We start from the raw sequence: 21,332 nt of genomic DNA on the forward strand, positions 1-21,332 counted from the left end.
CGTTTTACATTTTCCCTTTTTCATGGTGAGGTTGAAGTGATCAATTTTACAGCACACTCAAAAGTTATAATTCTATGAAACGGTGACCAGGTATATTTAAAGATATGGCACAACTGGGAAAGATTTCTAATATTGCTACAAATTACATGGGAAATACACTTTTGAAATGAGAGGGATCCACACAAGCATTAGTGTGTGGCAAATCAATTTAGGAAATGCCATCAAAGTTCATTTAAACCTCAAAACTTGAAATAATGAAAGATATGCTGCAAGAAAGTTCCAGAAATGAAGCCTTTACTAGAGTACTTATAAAACTTAACAAAACTTAGAAAGCATACCTACATAAATCTGCTTTAAAGATTATTCTGCACCACATAGTTTTATCTGTGGCAAATAAAGTGAATATTGAATATTTCTCAAGTAATATACTTCATTGCCATTAATTCCACGAGCAGTGTAGCTGGCTCAGGGATCATTTGAACTCTTGGAAGGGCTCAGAAGACTAGTATTTCATTGTCTATTAACACAGTTCATGCTATACATGATACAGGTTTGAGCTGTCAATAAATTCTGCTAATAGCAGTCGCTTAGGATTTTGCTGAATCTACATTCTTCTGTGTTCTAACATGGAAAGCATAACTGCTGCTTCAATTACTAAAACAAAAAAGGCTCAAATACTAAAGTTACTTGCTCCAAGTGGCCACTAATATTTCATTTTGCTCCAATTCAAAAGACTAGAGCACAGGGTAAGATTTAACTTTGATTACTGCACTGAAGAGGAGGTTGGACTCGATAGCCTTACAGGGTATTTCCAACTCCTTTATTCTATGATTCTATGGAATCTACATAGTGAGAGAATAAGATCATGGCCACCGTTTCCTCTTCCAGCATTTGTCTAATGTTGTGTTAAGAACAAAACAGCAGCTCTGCTAAATGAGGACAAAGGGCTATCAAGACAAGCATCCATGCTTTCACCTTGGAAGGCCACTTTCCCATAAGATACTCCATTCAGAATTCCTGCTCACATTCTCCATCAACTTCCATCCATATGCTGAAAATAACATATAACCATCATGGCTAGTAGTAATTGGCTGAAATCCTGTTGTACAGTTTCACAAAAGGCATTAACTTTTCAGGGTGAAATGGCATGAGTTAAGAACTCTACACAAGCATCTGTTGCATGTCAAGTTGTGTGACTCAGGATGCAACAGATAGTGTCTAGGGAGATTTCTTAATTTATGGCAGTTCATAAGTTACATCTTTTGCATGGCTGTGCATCAGGATTTCTACCATTGTGAGCCTTATTCTGTGCACAATTGTCTAATTTCCTCCTTAAAGCCATCAAACAAATGCTCACGGCATCTTAAGGAAGCAAATTCTACAGGATTGGTGGAGAAGTACTTTCTTTTGCAGGGTATGCATTTTCCACAGTTCAGTTTCACTGAATGACCTGAGCTTTGGGTTTTTGAAAAGAGCATTGCCTACCTTAGGCCTACTGACCCTCTTAAAAGCAAGCAGGGTTTTCCCCAGATCACACTTAAATAAATTAATCTGTTTTAGTATTGCTCCTTTTGATTTTCACCTTCTGCAGGAGAGGGGGACAACACAAGACCCACAAGCCATATGTGACCCCCCCCACATTGCCATTTTGTGCCTTACTGCAGTGGTCCCCAATCTTGGGCCTCCAGATGTTCTTGGACTATAACTCCCAGATGCCTTCACCACAACCTCTGCTGGCCAGGACTTCTGGGAGTTGAAGAACAAGAACATCTGGAGGCCCAAGGTTGGGGACCACTGCCTTACTGCACAACTTGGTCCCCTTCAGCCTCCACTGTCCCCCCAAAAGTAACTATTATAATTAATTGCCTCAGAAATCCCCTTTGTGCTCTCTAGGCTGCATGGGGAGCAATCCTGCCTTGTTTTGAGCCTCCCAGCACCTACAAGCTCTCTCTCAAAGTTTCTTTTTACCTTTTTTTTTTTTTTTAAAAAAAAGGTCACTCCAGCAGGGTGGCATTGTAGTATTTTTAAATTTTTCCCCCAGTGAAATCAATTGTTCAGTTTAAAAAAAATCTAGAAAACATCAGAATTTCAGACACACAATTGTTCAAATTAGTCCTTTTAGACACATCTGGCTTCCTCCCCCCACCCCCATGCAGGAATATTATCCTCAGGCATCTGCAAATTGGAAAATAGCCCTGGGCCTTGTTTATCTCTCTCTCTCCCTCTCTCTCTCTCTCTCTCTCTCTCTCTCTCTCTCTCTCTCACACACACACACACACACACACACACACACACACACACACACACACACACACACACACACACACACACACACACACACACACACACACACACACACACACACACACACACACACACACACACACTTATTTCTGTAAATTTCACCCACTGCTTATTTTCCTGTTTTTGTAAGTCCCTATTTAAGTGGGCCAATGTAGACAGCAATCAAAGCAATCAGGAACATTCTAGAAAAAACATTACTATGCTAGAATTACAAGGAAGACATCCTAGAAATAGTAAGGTGAACCTGAGGAATTTTAGCAACAGTACATATATTCCCTGTGGCACCATTATTAAAGTACTAAAAATTGGTGCCCTAGAGCTTGCTTGCATATCTTATATTGTCATAATTTACACTAAGGACATTTGCTACTGTGATTTTCTCTTTTTCCACAAAGCTATATGAAAGGAAGTATTAACTGCATATTTCTTGTGTTCCCCCCCCCCAGGGAAGCCATTTTGATCTGCAAATCAAGCATATATTTAGCCACCTGTAAATATAAGATTGATCTCCATTATTCATTTTAGAGGGGGATGATTTACTCAGTTCAAATTATTGTTTTGCTATGTGCAGCACAGAGAATGGTGCTCTGCACTCCTCAGAGAAACAAGACTGAAAAATATAGAGGCCAAATATCACCCTTTAGATCCTCCCCACTGAATATTTTCTGAAAATAACAGAACAGGACACTCCTCAGAGACAAGACATTGACTCAGCTGAGAAAGTTATTGAGGCATGGAGCTGCAGGTACACAAGGCACATCCCCGTCACCCCCAGACTATTAGCTCATGCTAATAGTCATCATGGAAGCTTGGATGATTTAACATATTTCCCAGATGATCTGGAATTAACCTTTGCCTTAACCCTTTAATCTTAATCACCCTAAATTTGATAATATTAACTTCTTATTATGTTCAACTTCCCCTTCCCATTTTCATCCCTCCATTGTCCTTAAACCTCTCTCCTCCCCTCCTCTCTTTTTTTTTCTTGGCCTGGAATAAGTGTGAAATGCTCTGTTTGCAGCAGTGATTCCAAACCTGGGTCCCCAGTTGTTGTTGAACCATGTGTGTTACATGCTCTCAAGTCCTAGCTCACTTAATGACCCTACAGGGTTTGTAAGGTATGTGAAATATTTATTTATTCATTTCATTTCATTTCTACCTCACCTTTCTCCCTGTAAATATTTGAGGGGTGATTTTACTAGTTCTATCCCCCAGCAGGTTCTGAGTGAGGATCTGAACCCAGGTCTGCTAAGTCCTAGCCCACCGTTCTATCCACGACATCACACTGCCTCCTGTTGTTGAACTACAGCCCCCAGGATTCCAGACCACTGGCCATGAGAGCTGAAATTTCTGGGAGCTGAAGTCCAACAATGTTTCACAATTCCCAGTTTCAGGACCACTGATTTACAGTGATGTTTCTGTGAGAAACAACAAGAGCAAGGCAATTGCTATAAATAACTACCCAAAAGCTGTCAAAATTACTCTTGTAGAAAACACAACTATAAAACAACAGACTGTGCTTTTTAACCCTAATTTACTTAGCACAAAATATGTAGCTAGTTGCTTGCAAAAAAATATCCCAAACACTAGTCACTGCCAAGAAGGCATGCAATAATAAATTCAGACTGGCCCTCGACTATAGATATAATCCGATCCAATTTCCGAAAATAAAAAACACACATTTTTTGATAAAGCTATTACACGAGATAAAACGATATATTACAATAGGCCCTACATAATTCTGGCAAACAACACACCTTCCGCTATAAAAGATATAACAATATCTTTGACAAAAACATTGAAAGTATAAGAGTTAATAAATAAATACTAAGTATAACTTTGTAAGCAAAGTTCTGGCAAATTTACATTGTATTTTTCTTCATATTTGCTACTACAGTTATTCCAGAGATGCTGAAGCAAAATATAGGAAGAATATATGAGCCATAATTCTCATTGACTAATCTCCTATATTTTTGAGTGCTTTCTTTATTCAACAAAACTGGAACTGCATGCATGCATGTACACCCACACAAGAAGCAAGCGTGTTTAGAGGCCTAGGCTTGCTGACGGAGTGTCCTTCCCCAGTGTCATCTGCCCAACCCACCAGATTTTCTCAGGCCAGACTCCTCTGTGTACCCACCCCTAGAGAGACCTAAAAGGCATCTAATAGAGGTAGGGCCTTCTTGGTAGTGGCACTTATATTATGGAATCAACTCTCAGAGGAGCTACACCTCATCCCCTCACTGTAATTATTTAGGACGCATCAAAAAACACTACTATTCAGGGAGGCCTTTCACCTCAACCTTGGTTGAATGTCTCGCTTCCAGTCTTGCCTTACTCTGAAAATTAGTTGCACCACTATGTTTTTGCTGTTTGCGTGGTATTTAGTTTTGTGTCATTTGTTTTAACTGTCTGTAAACTGCCCAGAATAGTGCTCCAGCACTAATGGGGTGGCATATAAATCAAAGTAATAAATAAATAAACAATGAAGGCTAGTGAGAAGAAATGGAAAAACAACCTGATGGGGGCAGAATGTAACGGAGCATTTTGGAATGACAGACAGCTGACGGACTAGACTAGTGAACAGAAGTATTCCACCATGCTGAAAGACGTTGTTGCTGGGGCCATCTGAACAATGCTAAAGCATATTGCATATGTCTCTTGAAATTCCATACACATTGGCTGAAATTCCAGTAGCAAGTTGCAACTAGAGTAGGCCTGTTGAATCAGTAAAACACATACAAAGGAGTTGGTTCACTACATCCTCACTGATTCAATGGGCCTACACCAGCCGCAACTTACTACTGGATTTCAGCCAGTGAATGCTGGCTCTTCAAGCCTAATGAGGCACTGCCCTATTCTGACTAACTCTGCCTGCCTCCTGACTAATACTTTCCTCTCTGTGTATGTGATACCCACTTTTGCCTTAAGCTATGTATTGCCTTTCTGTCCATCCATCTTGGCTTTGTCTTCCACCTCACCATCTCTTGCTGATTGCAGCAGCATGAACTCAGCAGGGGACCAGAGGCAAGCCATACTCTTAGCCTCCATCAGTGTAATATAGGAATGATTGAGCATCAGTAGCATATCAACTGGCCTATCAATATGTTGCCTTTTAATGTATTTTTCCTGAAAGATCTCCAACATGGTAAGCACTACAACATGAAGTGGATACCCTTGAATTTACAATTTAAATGTGTTGTTTTCTCCCAGTTGGACCCTCCTGAAGACTAGTTTTCAGTAGCACCTGCTTCTAGGCACTTCCTCGACTCTTCTGTAAACTTCAACTAAGAGACCCTTTCCCTCACTCTCCTGATGGCTACCTCTTGGATATTACCATTTTCGTTACAATGAAAAGCCTCTCCCACAGTGGGCAGTAATCAGGACACATTCATTAAGATGGGAGAGTGGAATTAGTACTCTTAGTTAGTTCTTTACCATGCTTGCTAGTCCAGTCAAAGTGACTGAGCAGCAGCAACAGCCGCTGACAGTTCAGGGGCTCCACCACTACAAGATCTTCTCTGTGCTTGGGCACATGCCTGCTCCGCCTGGGCTCCCATGCAGATCCCAAGTGCCCTGTCTTCTGTATGCACATTTCTGCTGTGCCTGCCTCTTCCAGCATTGCCACTTAGCTGGCGCCTTCTCCTGCTCATTTTCCTGCGGTTGCCGTCAGGGTCAAGAGATGATCTTGGTGGTGGATGATCAGCAGTAGCCAATCTGGTGATCAAAAAGTTCCTGGTAGAAGAGGTGAAAGAGCTGCTGTTCCTCTCACACAAGGTTGACCAGGCTCCCCCCCTGTACATGACCAGGAGCTGTGGATGCGAAACTAAAATTCTAAATAAGACACTACAGACAGGAAACAGGTATTGGCTGGAGTACCTGGAGTGTACTGGACTGGGTGAGTACTGGGGTAGAGGGAGAAAAACAAATGGCAAATAAAAGTTGCATAGGTGAAAGACGACAGATAAGGCACTGGAGCAGGGGATGGAAATAAAGTGTTTGCAAGACAGACAAAGCTGTCACTATTCATTAATTCCTAAACATAGTGTGACAAACCTTCTACGGGGATGCTAGGGATACTGGATTCTCATCTTCATAGCATGGTCTGAAGAGGAGCAACTTACTCTGTTTGTTGTAGGCTTCCAACATGGGCCAGAACACACAGACACACAGACACAGACACAGACACACACACACACAAACATATCAGGGTTCTGTCTTATGTGGAGAATTTACACATGTGAGAGGCATAATACAGTATGAGAAGAAGGGAACCAGAGCTGTTCTTGGAGGTGCCAAGGGAGAGATCGGTTGCCATGGTTTTCTCTATTTTCATATTTCATTCAGAGAAGGTGTGCCAGGCTAATCGTCAGATTTATTTTCCCCAGCCAGGCAAGTAAACTTCTTCCTAAAGTGGCACATTTCCTATTTCCCCTTCAAATAAAGGGCACTGAAGCTTTTCACACACTCAGTTTTACCCTGTGTGCAACTTCACTCTTCAGCTGGTAAGCAAGCCGTTCAGGGTATCCTCCCTTGCCATTGCCACAGCAGGCAAAGAGTGCTATTCTGATTGACTGATTGATATCCTGCCTTTCTCCTTAAAAGGCACCCAAGGCAGCTTTGTTTTGTTAGGCAAGTCAACTGGCTTTGGGGACAGGGGTGGCTTTTGAGAATCTGTCCTTGACTTGCCCATTCTAGGGAGCAGCTCCTTTTCTTGTGCTGGGTCCAACCATGCCTGAAGTTATCACAAGGTATTCTCTTGATTTCAATGAAAAAACATCATTGGCCCATCTCTATCTACCTATTTTTGATAGGCCACCTTTTTTTTTAAATTACTGAGGTAGACATCAAAGTGTTGTGATGCTGTTTAAGGTGAGGAAAAGAACCACAAATCCTTAACTGACATTACAGTTCAACTATGTACTAACTGACTTCTTAACAAATCACTGGGTTTTTTTTTTGCTTCTATTCACCATAATCAAAAAGGCAAATCTCTCACAGATTTTATGTGAGACAGCTAAAATGCTTTGCATAGGATATACTAATACACAATATGGACTGATTGTATTTCACAGCAATAGTACCATCACCATCTATGGCATTATGGTAGTTAAAATCATACATTATGTTTACAAACATCCCAGGTGCTCAGAAATCAAAATCTTTACCAGTGTTAAATTCTGCATGAATTTATAATACCATGTTATGCTTGCTTGCATCTTAATATGTTCCTAAGGTATAATTTACTCAGTACAGTACTTAATAAGGTTAAGTATGCCATGCAACATTGTGTACCTTGATTAAAGTACAGACTGAGTAAATGGCTAAATGCAGCAAAGTTGGGTTCGTACAGGGAGATAAATTTTTAATTTTTAAAAAAAGTTCTATTTTATATGTCACAAAACAATAAAGAGAAAGAAATGCACATGATAACAATTTCATTGCTTACAAGAAAGAGGCTTTAAGTTTCGAATTTATTTATGTGGCATATTGCATGTTAAGCCAGTAGGTAAATTGATTTTTACAGTAGATTCTGTCATTCACAACAAAATAAGTGGCATGCCATATCTATTAAAAAGGTGGCATACACAATATCTTAAGTACTTTTGGAAGTGAAAGCGTATTGGTGTCAAAAAATTAGAATAAGGGAACATTCATTAAGGTGTGTGACTACTCCTTTAATATGGTATGTGCTATCATTAGGTTCATTCAGGAAGCCCCTTACACCTTTTATTGTGTGTGATACTGATTGAATTATGATCTTAAACACAAATTAATTTCTGGCCACATTTTCTGTAAAGGTCCCATTTCCTCTTTTAGATAATAATAGAATAGATCACTATTCTGTTATCACTACCCTTCAATCTCATCAGACACAAGACTCATTTTTACCTCCCAAAATTCATTCTGAACCTCCTCCTCCCTTCTCCTTCCCTCCCTCCCTTCCTTTTTTTGTTTTGTTTGTTGAGACCTTCCTTTGGTCAAACTGCAAGCGAGTTGCATGTCACAACCTACTAGTTGTAGCCAAATATTGTCTATCACTACTGCGTATTCGTTTTTTCCTTCTAGCTTCACCCTTGTATTATTAGTCAGAATGATTAAGATTGGATTGACATTTGTGTTTTCTGTTTGGTTTTCTGGTGTGCTTTTTGTGGTCATGCTAAAGCATTTAAAAGAGGAAAACCTGACCAGCCTTCAGTACCTACATATTTACCTCCTCTTGCACACACAAAGAGAACACTTCCTTAGGCAGGCAGCCTGATGTATGTTTGGATGCAAGCCCCATTGTTTTGAACCAGTTTTCTTGTCAGGAGAACATACACAGCACTGCATCCTTTGTGGCTTATTCACTTCCATACTTCATAGTGTGGTTTACACACCACTCATATTTTAAGGGTTAACACATACCTGTCTCATTTTGGATCAATATTGTAGTCGGTGTCTTTCGGTTTTTAGAAACAACTTGCTGGCTTCATCATGAGCTCGGTCAATTATGAAAGGTCATTCTGCCCAGCCAAAGGAGGCAAGACCTGAAATAGCTGGTGTGCGGAAAACTTGACAGAGGCCTTCTTAAAAATGGCTGGCCTGGCAATATTAGTCTTAAATTAAGTGAACTGAAAAGAAAAGGCAGCAAATCCTTCAAACTCATTCTGCCACCATGTTCTGTCTTTTTAAATTTGTTTTTTCATTTCACAATTGCAGGCCAGAAGCATATGAGCTAAAATACAATGTTCTTTAAAGATGTTATTAGGTGTTAGTCAATAAACTTTTAAATTCTTTACTATTTATATGAGTTCCTAAATCACCCATTTCCTTCCTCTCCAGCTTAATTTTGGGGTTTGCTTTTTTAAAATAAAGGATAGGTGTTAGATACGGTAATCCTATTCTAACAGGGGCCGTTGTCTCTTTAGGACCCCTTTTCATGATAGAAATTCAACAGATGAAGTGACAGGATAAGTTTTGCTTGCTGAACTTCTGCCTGTCAATAAGTTCCAAATGCAGAAGCCAACAAGTGGCTTGTTGTCTGAACAGAAGGCAAACATTGCCTCATAATCTGCAGTTCATATGATTCCCTTGCTCAGACCACTGGGCCACTCTTGGCCCTGATGCAAACAAAGGCAATCAGTGTTTATTAGAAATCAAGGTGTAAATGAGAAATATTTATTTTCATTTTGAGTTGTGGGTATTAGAGACTTAACTGTTCATTATTCAAGAGACCCGACTGGAGAGTTCCTGGTTCAGTTAAAACTATAAAGATACAGAGCAATAGTTTCAAATCAAAACAAACATTGTTTCATCAATAACTTGGTCAAAATAACTTTAAATAAATGTAAAATAGCCACTAAAATACTAGAAAAAGTGTCTAAAAAGGTATACCACTAATATGGGGGGGGGGGGAACGTGACTTAAAAAACAAAACTAAAAATGATGGCATGAGACTGAGAGCTGCCCGGACTGCAGAAACCAGCATGTCTTTCATAGATCTGATACAAATTTTAAACATCAGCCTGTTAAATGTTAACATTAATGCTAGATATCAACTTGTGCAAGTGTGTAGAACCTGTAAAGGATAGCTATAAAGACTGCCAGAAGTTGACAACTATTTATGATGATGGTGATTCTTCATAGCTGAGATCAAAGAGAGTTTGCAGGTATTCAGCTAGATTTTAAAAAAATCTACAGTTTACAGGTTAGCCTTAAACTCTTTAGCACAGTGGTCCCCAACCTTGGGCCTCCAGATGTTCTTGGACTTCAACTCCCAGAAATCCTGGCCAGCAGAGGTGGCGGCGAAGGCTTCTGGGAGTTGTAGTTCAATAACATCTAGAGGCCCAACGTTGAGGATCACTGCTTTAGCACATATTTTGTACACAAAACTGTGACATTTGCAGGTGGTTTGAGGGGAAAAAATGATAATTCTACCTCATTTCCTCTATAACCCCTGATTTTCTTAGCTGGTGCTCCCAGGGAGGCAGGAGTGAACACCATGATCTGTCTCTTCTAAAGCAAGCCCTTGACAGCTCTCCCTGGTTACACCAAGTTTTTGCTGTTACGGTTTCAACTGTGCAACATATGTAGCTAAAGGTCAATGTCAGCAATGGAATGGAATTCTGCAGAGATGTTGCTTCCCTGAAAGTTGCTATTCTAGATAAGGGACCTATAAACCTAAAACTATTACTTGGGCATGGCAGTCTGGTAGGTGTGCTAAACAAAATACAAGCAGCACTCACAGCAAAAGTTTGCTGCGTTGTAATGATGCGAAGCACAATATTGCTGGCCAAGGACCATGAATAATGTGCTTAACAGACCCAAATGAAATACACCTATTTAAAAAGTTGAAGTACAAGATAGAATATGAGAGGACTTCCAGTACATTTCAGAGATGCTGAAGAGCAAAAGATGCAGCATTATCCTCACCTTTACCTCCAGATGGCAGCGTCGCTACATCATCAGAGCCTGGCAGTCCTGTCCTTATCCCATTGTTAAAGGTGTGTCCATCTGCTGGTTGTAGCTGCCAGTTTAGCCCAAGCATATGCATTGCTGCAAGACACAGAAATCCAGGAAAATGAACTTGCCACCCATGTAGTGCAAACATCACAATGAAAGAAGCAACCATTTCAGGCTAGGATGAAAGAAAGTGGAATAAATGGAAAAGACAGCTGTTCCAAGGACAAACATAATACATGAGAGTTAACAGAGCTTCTCTTTGTTGAATTTATTGGAGTCATGGGTCTAGATGCAATATGTACATATTATTTTGCATGCATGCAGGTCGAAAGAGTGAGTTTCTTATTATGACTTCTTTGAAGGAAAATATGGCCCAGGATCAAAGCGTAAAGGAAATTAATTTTAAAAAGAATAATTATAATGGCATATTGAAGCCATCCATACATGAGGAGTGGTGGGTCTCTATCTGCTTCTCAGTTGTGGATAGTTTCAATGTGTTTTATTTTATCATCACTATTATCTTGGAACTGCAGAGCAGGAAGGGTCCCTATGGATCCTGCCATCCAACCCCTGTCAAAGAGGCACAGTGGGGAAGAGCAACTCCCAATCTCTTGCTTGGCAGCCAGAGATCTAAATTCTAAACCACTGAGCTATTTAGCAGTTCCATTTCTTTTAAAAGTAACTGTCAACGTTCTGTTCAAAAACAACATTTTCTTATTCTTCAGATGTATAACACATTGCACATCCGCACTGACATCAGGCCCCATTTGAATGAGGGCAAACACATACCCTCACTAAACATTAATAAAACCAGCTAGCAATTTGTGCTTTCAATTGTAGTATAAGTTCTGCAGTAAAGCCACTTCATCCATATGGGCAGCACTTAATTTCATATATTTGAATTTCAGTGTGAGATGTTCCATTTCTTAACTGTTAATAAGAAAACATTTCATTTCATGTCAAATTCTGAGGGCATAATGGTGTGAGAGAAATGTGATAAACATGGTTTGCTGGCCCTGTGTTTGGCTACAGCATCTTGTGGAATACACTTCTTACTGAATATGGCTGCTGGCAAAACAAGGTATGTGTCTGTATAACATGTGAGTTGGCTTTATAGCTCAGTAGTTTATGTGGCTGTGGTTGGGATTACGACTCCCCACTGTGCCTTCTGGGAGAAGAGCCAGCCAGTGTAGCCATGGGCAAGCTGCACATTCCTAAGATACTCCCAGAAAAAGGGAATGATAAACTACTGTGTATTATCTACCTAGAAAACCCTGAAAAGGGTTCACACAAGCCCAAATTGACAGCATGCAATTATTATCATATAGCAATACCACATCACCTTGATTTCATCTGATTTTTGCAAGCTAAGCAGGAAAGAATCTGGTTAGGATTTGGATGCCAAAAAAGGAATACTGAAGAGGAGCAGTAGCCAGAGGTGGCCCAAGCTGTTCCACTGCCACCTCTTGCAACTCACTTCATGCCAGCAAGGCAGGGAGGACTTTCCTTGCCCCTTTCCATAGGGTGAGGCAACAGCAGCAACAAAAAAGCAGGACACTTTTCCAGTTCAGGGCATTGAGAAGGAGAACTGCTGCATTCCCTCAAGACAAGGATAGGGAGGGGGTTGCTGAGGCCATGTTGTGTCTTATCAACTAAATTACACAGTTGTTCCTTAGTGAAAGTGAAGGCAGCTGGGGGAGGGGTGGGCATGTGTTGCCCATTCAGATTGCCAGAGCAGAAAGAGGAGACTGATGTGGCCATATGTATCCTGTCAAAAGTCAGCTTTATACACAATAGGTGGTTTCTTCAGTGCCAGGCTGCAAGGGGTCCTGCCTCTTGGGACACTCAAGTGTTGATTTCCCCAATGGATTTCCTCTTTTGTAACGCCCAAGTAGGTCCCCTCACAATCACTGGTGGAGAAAAAGATGGCTCTGTATAGGGCTGGGTTTGGGCAGCAAGTACGCAGCTGCATTGATCTCTTCTCTAGAAGCAGGCGTGGGAATGAACACCTTCTCACCCAGCTGCCTCTGCTCCCATTAAGGAAGGAATCTAGTTTACTATGGCATGTCATTGCTGCCATCACTCAGTAAGACATCTTTCCTTCCTCCTGTGTTTGTAAAGATTTGGATGTGAAGAAAAGGGAGAAGCGCTGCTGCATGCAAATCAAGAAGGAACAAGCGAAGGCTGGTTATCTTGAAGAGCAAACAATTGGTGGCCGTGGCAGCAGTCATATATATTCCTATCCTTCTACTTCCTTTCTCTCTTGGGTGGTGGTGGCCTAGGAACAGGACCCCAGTCTCACATCTAGGTCTGTTCTGATGTTGGTGGTAGTGGTACATTTACTGTCCCAACATTCCACCACCAGAAGCAATTGTCTTGCCCATCCGAATGGCAGGGTTGGCCCTAGCTATAACTCAGTAGTAGAAAACACTCCTTGCACAAATAGAATTCTGTGTTTGGTCCCCAGAATCCCCAGGCATAGCTAGGACAGAACCGTACCTGAGAGCCTAAGCACCCAATGCCAGTCAGGGATGCTGCTACTTTCCCAGATGTAACAATGATTAGGCTCAGTAAAAATCAGGATTCTATGTTCCCAACCTATGTTGGCCATGTCTAGGCTGGCCTTTAAATAACTTAGGCTGATTGCCCCGTTATGCCCCTAGCTAGATAAAGGGGCCTTGGCAATGCTGGTACATGTGCTGGTGATCTTAAAGATTGACTACTGCAACACTCTCTATGTGGGGCTGCCCTTGAAACTGACTGAGAAATTACAACAGGTGCAGAATGCATTGGCCAGGCTGATTTCAGATGTTAAAGTTTTATTACATCTCCCTAGTGCTGCTTTGCCTGCATTGGCTCCCTGTCTCTTTCCAGGCCAGATTTGATCTTTTAGTACTAACCTATAAAGCCCAGTTTGGGACCCCACAACTTGTTGGAGCATCTTCCGCAATGAATTTCTTCCCACACCACCCAATCCTCCCAGGACTTGCTCTTATGGGTTGCCACACCAAGAGAGGCAAAGAAGACAACTAGAAATCAAGCCTTTTTGGTTGTGGCCCAGTCCCTGTGGAATGGTCTCCCCCAGACTCCATCCTTCACAATTTTTAAGAGAACATTAAAGATCACATTTTTAAAAGAAGCCTTTAAAAACATCTTCTCCCCTCCCTGTGTTAGTTACTGACTTGAGTCACCTTGTTCTACCATCATTTAGGTTTCTGGTCTTAGGTTTAATTTTTATTGGTGTTGATAGGTAGACTGACAGACAGATCGATATATTGACTGATAAATCGACAGACAGATAAATCCAGATATTTCTACAATACCACCTTCAACAACTCTCTGAGGTAAAGAATAGTCTGTCTCCCAAGATAGAGAAGGACAAATAATCAGTTTTTAATATACAGTATATTATAATATATATTATAATAGGATATACATACAGATGTACTAGACATAAATATTTTCTTTGCAAGGCTTCTCCTGTTGTAAAATTAAATATTGTTAGCTCCTCAGCACAGAGATAGTACAAAGCACTTTAGCTGATCTACTTGAATCATGAATGTACTGTAATTCTTAGCTGTGAAAGAGTAAATGTGAGAGAAGCTATTTCAGCCTCTTACTTTGCAATGTAACATATTGTGAAGCTAACTGCTGTTGTTTTAATAACGGAGCATTTGAGGTGGGGTGAGAAATGTTTGGTTGGATTACGACTTCCACCAGTTCTTATCAGCTTAGCCAATGGTGAGGGAAAATAGGAGCTCCCGTCTAATAACAAAGGAGAGCAACAATATCCACCACCCTAAGTCACCAAACCCTATTCAGGTGCTATGAATGTCAATGCTGTGAACATGCTAAGAGGGAAGTAGCTAGCTCTACCCCCTCTGTCATCTGTTTCATTTCAGAACACTACTATCCAGTGTTGCCAAGCCACTACACAAAACACATTTATTCTCCGTGCAAACAGGAGACAAGACAGGCACGCCATTAACACATTCATTTTTGTGTCCAGTTCTATTCCTTTCCAGCTGGACATCAGACGTGCAGGTAAGAAAAGCAGACAAGCAATGGAAGTAGAAATGGAGTGGGCTAGAAAATGTATGGCTTCAGTATCATGAGTTGAATTAGTTCAGTGATTTAGGTATCTGGCTGTGGCATCAGAGATGGGGAGCTGGATTCTCCACTGTGCCTCCTATGAATAGAGCCAGCCTGTATGGCCTTGGGCAAACTGCACAGTCCCAGAAAGCCCCGAGATGAAGGGTACAGTAAACCTCTGAGTATTCTCTACCTGAAAAACCCTGAAAAGGGTCACTGTAAGTCAGAATTGCTTTGATGGCACATGATTATTCAGTATCATGGAGTTTAGGAGTTGTATACATGAACTTGGGGTCGGGTGACCTGGTACATCTAGTGGTATTGGGTGGCAGTTCATAGAACAAAATACTGATATCCACAGGTACTAAAATAAGTAGCTCTGTGCCTTGCTTGTTCAAATATACCTAAAGAGCCGGAATAATTGTAGACTCTTTAACAATTAAATATATCTTGTGTTCCTACTTCTTAAGACTAGTTAGTGAGTTTGGAGAAATATTCGTCACAAGAGCCACTCATGCTCAATCACTCTGTTGCTAATCTGTGCCAAGTACCGCATGATTTTATCAAATTCACATTTATACTAAACTAAATATGTATCCAGTCGGTCGCTGAAAGACTGTGTAGAAGATGCAGTGGGTACCTTTTTAAAGTTTTTTTTTTCTTTCTCTCAGGGGACTGGGGTCCAAACATGGCAGAGGTCACAAGTGAAATGAATTTGGTAGGCCTCGTCCCACATGATTGTTAGGCCTGCAGTTCAGAAGGAATGCACAATTCATCACCATTGACAGTCCTTCCTCAAGAGAGGCCTGCAAATGGAATTGCAGGGTCGTGGGGGTCAAGATAAAGGGCCAGCTGAGCAGCTGTGTGCTGAAACAGGCCCAGGCCTGACGCCATTATAGTCAATCCTGCTTAGGGCAATCAATGCTAGGGGAGTGAATCACAAAGAAACACTTGGTCAGGTAAAGGTACTCAGTAACGCATCAGTAGGCTTCCGACATAAAGGGCCACATCTGTGTTTGGCACAAAATGCGTATACAGCTAAACAAAATCTCTGAGCAGATTTCACTAACAACCCATGTATTTGTAGAGAGACTAAGCAATAACAAAGGGAGTTACTCTGAAAACAAGAGATTGTATCCTTCACATTCTGAGGTCACTGCAGCTTTGTGGGGCATCACTAAACTGTTCTCACACAAAAGTGTCTGGTAAAGGATGAAGAGTCAATCGATAAGTATTAGATGAAATATGTGGAGTGACATAGTCATCTGCTTGTGTAAATATACTAGCCAGCTACATACTATGTTTAGAGAGAGGGTTACTAAGGGCTGAAGAATTTTAAAGGATCAGCATTGTCAATATATAGCAGGAGCTGAAAACATTCACTTCTCATCTTAAATGACAGACAGTAAGTCTGCCAAGACCAGATCCATAAAGATCAGATTTTTATGTTTATTTAAAAAATCATTTAAAACTATTTCAGTAGTTCAAAGGCACCTTTTCCACAAAGATCAAACCAGAAGAAAAATAACCAGTACTATTAGCAATTACAAAACAAGAAAAGAAACGCGTCAAACAATGAAAGCTGCTACACTCAATCTGTTGCCGCCAGGAGACTGCAGATTCATTTTGTTAAAACATGAGGACTGCAAACAAAGTATGTAAATACAGTAATTTCTCTCATCATGTGGCTGTTCCAGCACAGAGCTCAGTGGTTAGAGCCTGCCATAGAAACCTAAGAGATAACCAGTAAGAATTGTCTGCTCCATGCCCATAAATCTAAACCAGCTCCATTCAGAACCTTGTTCTCTTCCCTACCCCTGAAGGCCCAGCACCTTCAAGCATCAACATTTCATACTATCCACCAGTACCTGCACCTCCTTAATGGCCTTGAGGTGCTTTGATTTCATGGTACAGCACAGACAACCTTGAAATATTAATCCCATTCCCAGTCTATGCAATGGTTCACATGCTTCAAGCATTGTATATACAATACCCAGCAGATCTTCAGGACCTAATGCCCCAAAGTATTTATTTTAGAAAACAACAATCCTTCTGCCTGCACCTAAGGCTTGTTTTGCAGAATTCAGAACCAGTCATGAAAAGTTGACAGTTTTAAAAATATGTTTAACGAATACAGTACAAAATACAGAATACAAAATACAAAGTACAAACTATAATAATTGTGCTCCCCACCACCATTGGGATCTTCTGGCGAACTCTTCTTCTCATTGTCCTCCTTCCCAGAATTTCATTGAGCCTTGTGTTGTTGCTTTATCCATCTGTAGAGGAGATGAAGCCTGTCTACACAAGAAGCAGCCCTGATTTTCCTAGGTTCCTGCTTGCAGCCTGCATACAAATCTGCACAGCAGCAAGAATGTTTCCTCTGCAGGCATGTCACTTTCCACATGAAGAATGCAACAGCAGAGAAAAGATGAGATAAGTGATCTCTTCAAACTGAAGTGAGTCTGTCAATACAAGTACAGTAACGACTGCATAGTCCTATCATGTTGCGTCCTAGAAGCAGTAATGCAATAATTTATTTTTCTTGATGTTTTCCAAGGCTGTAGCTGCATCCAGAATTGTACTGGATTTATTAACACATATACTTGCATTGGCACATATACGTGTGAATAAATCCAGTACAATTCAATCAGATGTAATCCTGAGAAAAAAACACAATTCATAGGACTTTTATTATGTGTGTTAAAAAATCACACTGAATGCTTTACTGCAACATCTTAATATTTACTTGCATTAGCAAATCTGGATGTAAACCTCCCACTTGCTGCTTGATCCTGGGCCTCAACAGTATCAAGTGTGGTGGGAGAAAAAGCAGTGGAACAAAGGACTCATCCCATTTGTCGCATTTGTTTCCATCCACCACTATTCCTTTCACTATGTGGAGCTAACAGAAGACTAATGGCTGTCAGCAAGGATGTTGTTGAAGGATGAATGATATAACTGATGGCAGGACAGGCGAGGGAGAATGTAGGTCCCATTAAAGTGGATGTGTTGCTTTCTTTTGGAGCCCTGTTTCTAGGGCCCCCTTTTTTTTTTTTTAAATGGAAAATAGAAATGGGAATCATTTAACAACTTGCAGTGTGCTTGTATATAGAAGAGGCTTTTAAAAAAACCACCACAAACTCCTCTTTCGACACTGAGTCAGTGATTTCTCTTCTCCAGGGCTGTACTGCGTGAATGGAATGCATTTTCAAAGCAATGCACGGCAGATACGCCCACAAATCCCATTAGCAGTAATGGGATTTGTGTGCCTATCGCCCAAGCAGTGCTTTGAAAATTTACCCCTCCGTGTCCAATTTCAATCTTTCTGCCTCCAAAATACTTGAAAAGCTTACACACACTTGGAATTACATTACAGGTTGTGGTTGTGGTTGTTTTTTAAATTACAAGATCTGGCTTCAAATTCCCCAAAGCACCACCACAAAACAGGTTTAAAGAGAGCTGGAACAATAGTAGTAACAACCTGTATTATCATTAGTTTTCTATCTACTCTTCTGACAGCAACGAGAACAAACTCTGGTTTCTTTTTTTTTTTTTTTTTTGTATTTCCCCACTTCGGTCCTCCTTGCAGAAATGTTTTGATTCTGTGCCACTTCCTGAATGCAATTTTTGTCACAAGAATGATAACCGCACTGCATCCTGCATTCAGAATTTGAAATCTCATGACAAAGGCTATGTCAGAGAAACATAATGCAACAGCATCCATTCATCCATTCTCATGACAGACCTTGGATTATACTGAGAGGGGAAAACGGGCACAAGATTCATCAGTTCCTGAAACCATTTGTATTTTAAACTCTACCTTCAGGACAAACATGTTAAACACGGCCTATAGAGGAAGTGCTTACTCTGAGCAAGGAAGTGCTTGCTCACAGAGGAAGTGCTTACTCTGCCTTATTTGCACATGCACTATGTTTAATATACAATACAATTTCAAGATTCAGAAAATAGCCTCCTGAATTTATTGACCCATTCATTTACTTAATATGTATCTCATCTTAAGAAGTCTAAACACCTTAGTGAAAAAAATCAATTAAAATTGGTAAAACAGTACACAGTCCGGCCAGTAACTGACTCCATTTCTTTGGAATCCCCATTGACCAAGCAGACATGACTAAATTCTGCAGTAGCACTGCAGGTTGGATTAGCACCTCATTTCTGTGTGTTGCAGAATTATTCAGTTGAATGGAATAATCATAATCCCAGCCTCCAGAGCCACAGCATTTAAGCAGCTGCTAGCACTGAAACCTCCCCAAAGCTAAATGCAAAATCAGAGTTCATAATAATTTTATTACGTTACTTAAATACCCTTAAAAGGCAAGTTTTTGATTCCCCATGACTCTACATTTAGGCTAGGCATTGAAGAACTTGAGTTTTAGGAGAGAAACAGGAAAGTCCAAAAATCATCCTGGCTCCAGATCATCCAAAGACAAAGCCCCCAACAACACCGTAAGCAACACAGAGGCCCATTTCCTTCTTGAGAAGTATCTAGTATCTCAAGACCCGTACAAAAGCAAATACTGTACTTTTGACCCAAAGGCCAGACTCTCCTGTCCCAGTATTTTCTTTCCAGGCACTTTCTCTCCTGTGGCTAGACAAAATTGTAGCTATAGTTAGGGTGAGTTTAAAAACGCATCTAAAGAGCAGAGGAAACAGCTATACTTTTACTTGACAGTTTCCTCTGACTATTCTCAGCAGGAATGAAATTGGCTAGGAAGCTGCAAAAGTGTAGAATCGTAAAAGAGTTATTTTTAGGAAAACATTGTAGGAACATTTAAGGTAGAACACCTTTACTAGATACACATTTGTAGCCAAGATAAATTTGGAACCATTGTAGCATACTCAAGACAGGATTAAACATTAGGCTACATATGTGGTAAAACAGCATTCCTGCTGCTGTGTAATTCTCTGAGAGTGCCCATGGGTAAAGAATGGAATATGCCTACTCTGCCAGCTTCCTTTAGAGCTCCTCTTAGTTCAAAATATGGTAGCTATTTTGTTGCCTCAAAAGAGGAGCAGTAGCCAAGTTCTCAACTGTGGGGCGTTTAAAACACATGAGATGAAATGACCGTTCTGTGTTCTGTCACAGAATTTAATTAGCAACATAGCGGAAGGCAATAATTTCACACACTAGTTTGGTGTAGATACCACCCTGGCTGTTTGGTAAACACATTATGTAAAATAGGTGCCAGGTGTGATCTAGAGATGGATGGTCTTCCCTTCTGATGGAATTTCCCTTGCTCTTGCCTTGCTGGTATTAATCAAGGTTGTCAGGTTATACAGATATGATAGTTAAACATTATGCATGTTTAAGTATGCTCAGTTCTGTCTGTGTGAAAGTTTAGCTCTAAGTTCGGTTGGTAATCATGCTATCTCTTCTTAGTTACATAGCTAAAAATGTAGGGCACAATCCAACCATTTTTATCCTATTGATAATAGAGTTCTAGAAGCAGCTTGCTTCTAAGGAAATGCATTGTGAAAGCCACATTCTAATACATCTTCTAGGTTTGGTAAGACTTCCTAGCCATTTAGAAAGGATTGGTATAGCACCGAATCAGATCTTAGGCTGCGACTACACCGGCAATAGCTCGATTTGCAGCTTATTTTATACTTCTCTTTGGATTAGGTGATCACATGGAGACTGCAGATTGTTTCAGTGCCAGTGTTCACACTGGGCCCTCAATCTGATGTGGTTTGATTCACACCACAGCCCCCTTCCTTTGATCCTGCCCTCTTGCAATCACTGGCTCTCCTTTTGTGGTTCACTGGAAAGCCAGTGGACTGTTTAAAGTGCTGTATGATGCTAGGGAAAAGTGAGTCTTCTGAAGTTCTCCATAAAGTACAAACACATGCACACATACCCCAGAAACACAGCGAGCTGTAGTTCATCAGAACTGTTTCTATTTCATACTGATTTTTATCTTCCCTTTTTGTCCATGCAGAGGTGAATATTGTGCCAAACTAGTATATCAATGTAGTGATAAGTTGCTCTAGCACTAAAGTTAGCTCTTTGAAAAAAACCCTTGGGGGCAACTAGAGAGAAATATCATGGCAGTGGATGTTCCCGCTGTTCAAAACATCTCAACTAACTTAGTACATCTTCAGAATATCACCCACAACCACGTCTCTGCTTTCATTTGGAGAATGAAACAACTGATTACATGGGGGAAAGTCTGTTTGAATCATTCTGGCGTGAAAAAAAAAGTACAAGTCTCCAGTGGAAAGAAAAAAATGAGCAGGACTGATTCAAATTGGCTTTTGTATCATATGATCGGTAAAAAAAGAGAGAGAGAGATACAAATTCATCCATTTTTATACCTGCAGCAAATCTCACAGTATTTGGCAGTATAGTCACAGTTTTAGAAACACTACTTTTTTCTGGGCGACACCTCCTGAAATCTCCTGCCTGAAGGATCCTGGGAGTATTAATCTAAAAAGACAACATTTCCATGTTTTTCACTGGTTATAAA

General features: G+C 40.6%; 1 protein-coding gene across 11 annotated transcripts in view; it reads right to left on the reverse strand.

Annotated features, from left to right (window-relative positions):
- The window catches only part of TENM2 (teneurin transmembrane protein 2), a 1,058,578-nt gene that overhangs the window by 167,686 nt on the left and 869,560 nt on the right, over window positions 1-21,332 (reverse strand). For all 11 annotated transcript variants that reach the window (XM_078385828.1, XM_078385826.1, XM_078385824.1 and 8 more), the window contains one exon: window positions 10,720-10,842. In XM_078385828.1, the coding sequence (XP_078241954.1) occupies window positions 10,720-10,842 (123 nt within the window). The remainder of the gene's footprint in view (window positions 1-10,719; window positions 10,843-21,332) is intronic.

This window comes from Pogona vitticeps, chromosome 2 (genome assembly GCF_051106095.1).
Source record: "Pogona vitticeps strain Pit_001003342236 chromosome 2, PviZW2.1, whole genome shotgun sequence".
In the NCBI taxonomy this organism is placed as follows: Eukaryota; Metazoa; Chordata; class Lepidosauria; order Squamata; family Agamidae; genus Pogona; species Pogona vitticeps.